Below are 3,119 nucleotides of genomic sequence, written 5' to 3'. Positions count from 1 at the left end.
GTCCTGGAGAGCCGCAGCCCTGCAGAGTTTTGCTTCAACCCTAATCAAACACACCTGAACAAGCTAATCAAGGTCTGAATGGTTTCTAGGAAGCTACAGGCAGGTGAGTTTTAATTAGGGTTGGAGCTGAACTCTGCAGGGCTGCGGCTCTCCAGGAACGGAGTTCGCCACCACTGCTTTAGACCATTAAAAAATGTTAAATCTTAAAATAAAATGTTAAGGTTACCGCTGCATCTTTCTGAAAGAAAAACAATGCAGCGATTGAATATAGTTTATTTATAGTTATTTTCATATCTTCAATCTACTGCCATTATAAAATAACTTCATTATTGTTTATTTAATTCTAACAAATAAGTTCTTTTTAAAAACTAACCAAAATTAAAAATAATTTGCTAATAATTTCTGCACAGGAGAGACTTGGTGTTGTTTCCAAACAAAAGGAAATATATAGGTATCGGCATCAGTTATCGGCCAAAATTAGTGAAAAATATCAAAAATCCAATATTGTGCATCCCGTGCATACAGTACTACTACTACTAATAAAATTATTATTAATTTTAATGGAATGTTTACCAGAAAAATTATTTACCAGAATGAATATAGCAGTATTTCTGGAAAAAAAATAGAAATAAATAAAATAATAATAAATTATTATTATTATTATTATTGAGAAAAAATTTTAACATTTCATAGGACTTTAAAATTTTTATTTTTGTTAAACTTAATAAATTTCTGTTTAATATTGTAAGTTTCATGATTTCAATTAAAGTTGTATTCATCTCAATTCAATTGATGAATAGAACCAAGTCACCACTAGGGTTGGACGATGTCTACAAAATTGGCATCAGAAGATGTCTACAGTGAAACATTGCGAGGGGGAGTTAGGGGGTGTGCCCAAAGCGTGAATCCATATTCAGAAAGGCACGGAAAACAAATAACGTTTGCTAACGGTTGCCTGTTAAATTACAGTAGCTACATAAAATTTCACGTACCACATAAAAGTGGTAAGTAAGGAGAGATGACTTAGGAGAGTACGTGCGATCGCGAATCTCGAAAGTGAAAGTGAAACTAAAACGCGATTGTGCATTCAAAAGTAGTTTCAGTTTCAGGCATAATAACGGCTCCCTGATGCCCGCAATTTATATGTATAATTGCCCAATGATATAACTGCGAGAGAAAATATTGAAATATATATTTTCCTCCCATCTCGTATTTATTCCCTTTAGGAGTTCCGTAGTACACGTTATTTTCTTTCCGAACACGGTACTGGGATGCGGCAGATTGCGCAGGGAATGGGGGGGATCACAATGCTGGCTCAATATCGTGATGTCTATCAGCCATCCCTATCGTCTATCGGCCCAACCTTAGTCACCACCACCCTACAATTTTTTCTTTTCTCGATAGTCTGTTTCACTCTGATGTACTTCATATGAAAAGGAAGAAAAGAACTGCTGATACTTCTATTTCTTTGTGACTTAACTCAGCAGTTTAGAAAAGTACATGCATAAGCATGCAATATACAAAGATGTCAATCAACAGCTCTGTATAAATAATACAACAATACGTGACCATTAAATATTCTTTCCACACATATAGCTAACCCCAAAAGAAGTGGAAAACTATAGCAATACTTTCTAAAACTTGCCTTGCTCATCATAATGTAACAGAGATGTTTGGTGACCCCATCAAGCTAAAAAAAATGTATGGAAAAGTTTCCTTTCTCTCTTATCGGAAGTCATTGTCATAACTGGAATATCTTCTGAGTGATCAGCATTCCAGATTGGCACCCTTTGTTTCGTAACAATAAGATTTGGGAAGTATTTTGGAACAGGATGAGAATCAGAATTTCAGCTGGGCTCTTAACAAAAGGAGGACATGCTAAACCCTCTCCACATAGCTGACTGGCATCAGTACAGTGTGTTGTCAGATGTGCTGTGCCCTTAGCATGGGGCACATTCCTGTCTTGAAGAGGAGCCATCAAACCTTTGTTCAACACAATCTCAAGGGAAGATTTGGTGACAGTTTTCAGCAGCTCGGGATCAATGATTCCTTTATTTTTCTCTGTCTCACCTTCCTTCTCTCTCACAATGTAAATGCACACGCATATGTGAGTACATCACCTCAGGTTTCATTTATTATTTTTCTCAGTTTCATCAAACACATTGACAAATGCCTCTCACTTAGAAGCAAAAACAGACATTCATACCATCAGTTAACTCAACGTATAGCAACTAGATGAGGCACACAGGTAATATCGGAGGAAATGAGATGAAGAGCATTTACAGGAAGCAGCATGTAGAGGATTAAAGACATGATTTATAAAGCATGATCCGGCCTAGCTAATGGTGTGTGTCAGCTACAAATTTACATATTTGCCCAGGCACACAACATCATATCAGCCAGCTACTAAATCAATCATAGCCACTATTAAAGAGTCTGCTGATAGGGGTTAGTGGAAATGAGCTCTTGAGCCTGGGGCTTGTACTGGCATGGTTACCTTTCTTCCATCAATCACTGATGCATCTGAGATGGCCATTGGTTACGGTTAGCTGTGAAGGACTCAAGTGAATTACATTGCTATTTACACCGAATAATGACACTTCCCACGCACAGGATGAGATACATTATGTAGGTTACACAACGTGGCCATATACGACTAGTAGTATCAAGTGACTTTTCATCCTGGAGGCAAAATCACATTAAGTCTAAGTTCACTTAAAGCAATGGTTCAACACAAAGAGAACCAGAAAACAGAAACAGAGAAGAAAAGGCCACAGAAGAGAGAGGTCAGTACTTCTGCAAAGCCGCACATGAAGGGAACACAATATGATTGGCATGTCGTTTTGTTGAGTGTCAATACAAGATCTGAACACTCAGTAGCAGATTACATGCACCCTGCCACAAACACCCCAAGTCCAAATGACAACCTTCGCATCTGTCTGCCATTTTAGGACACAATACTGGTGAAATCATATCCTGATGAAAGCTTTCCACTTTCAATAAATACATCAGTATTCCTGGCAAAAGCAATGAGAAACATTTCAGACACACTGCACACTTACATCTGCTTCTGCTCTCAAAATGCTATGTTGTTTGAATGGAGATGGCAAGCAAAACTA

General features: G+C 37.6%; 1 protein-coding gene across 1 annotated transcript in view; it reads right to left on the bottom strand.

Moving 5' to 3' along the window:
- LOC107560391 (TOX high mobility group box family member 3-like) overlaps positions 1 to 3,119 on the bottom strand; it is an 85,991-nt gene that overhangs the window by 52,526 nt on the left and 30,346 nt on the right. The window contains exon 2 of the mRNA XM_016244555.1: positions 3,063 to 3,116. Coding sequence (XP_016100041.1) covers positions 3,063 to 3,116 — 54 coding nt within the window. The remainder of the gene's footprint in view (positions 1 to 3,062; positions 3,117 to 3,119) is intronic.

Source organism: Sinocyclocheilus grahami, unplaced genomic scaffold (assembly GCF_001515645.1).
Source record: "Sinocyclocheilus grahami isolate Dianchi unplaced genomic scaffold, SAMN03320097.WGS_v1.1 scaffold723.1, whole genome shotgun sequence".
Taxonomy (NCBI): Eukaryota; Metazoa; Chordata; class Actinopteri; order Cypriniformes; family Cyprinidae; genus Sinocyclocheilus; species Sinocyclocheilus grahami.
The sequence above is the reverse complement of the archived record's forward strand: the minus strand, read 5'-3'. Positions and strand labels throughout refer to the sequence as shown.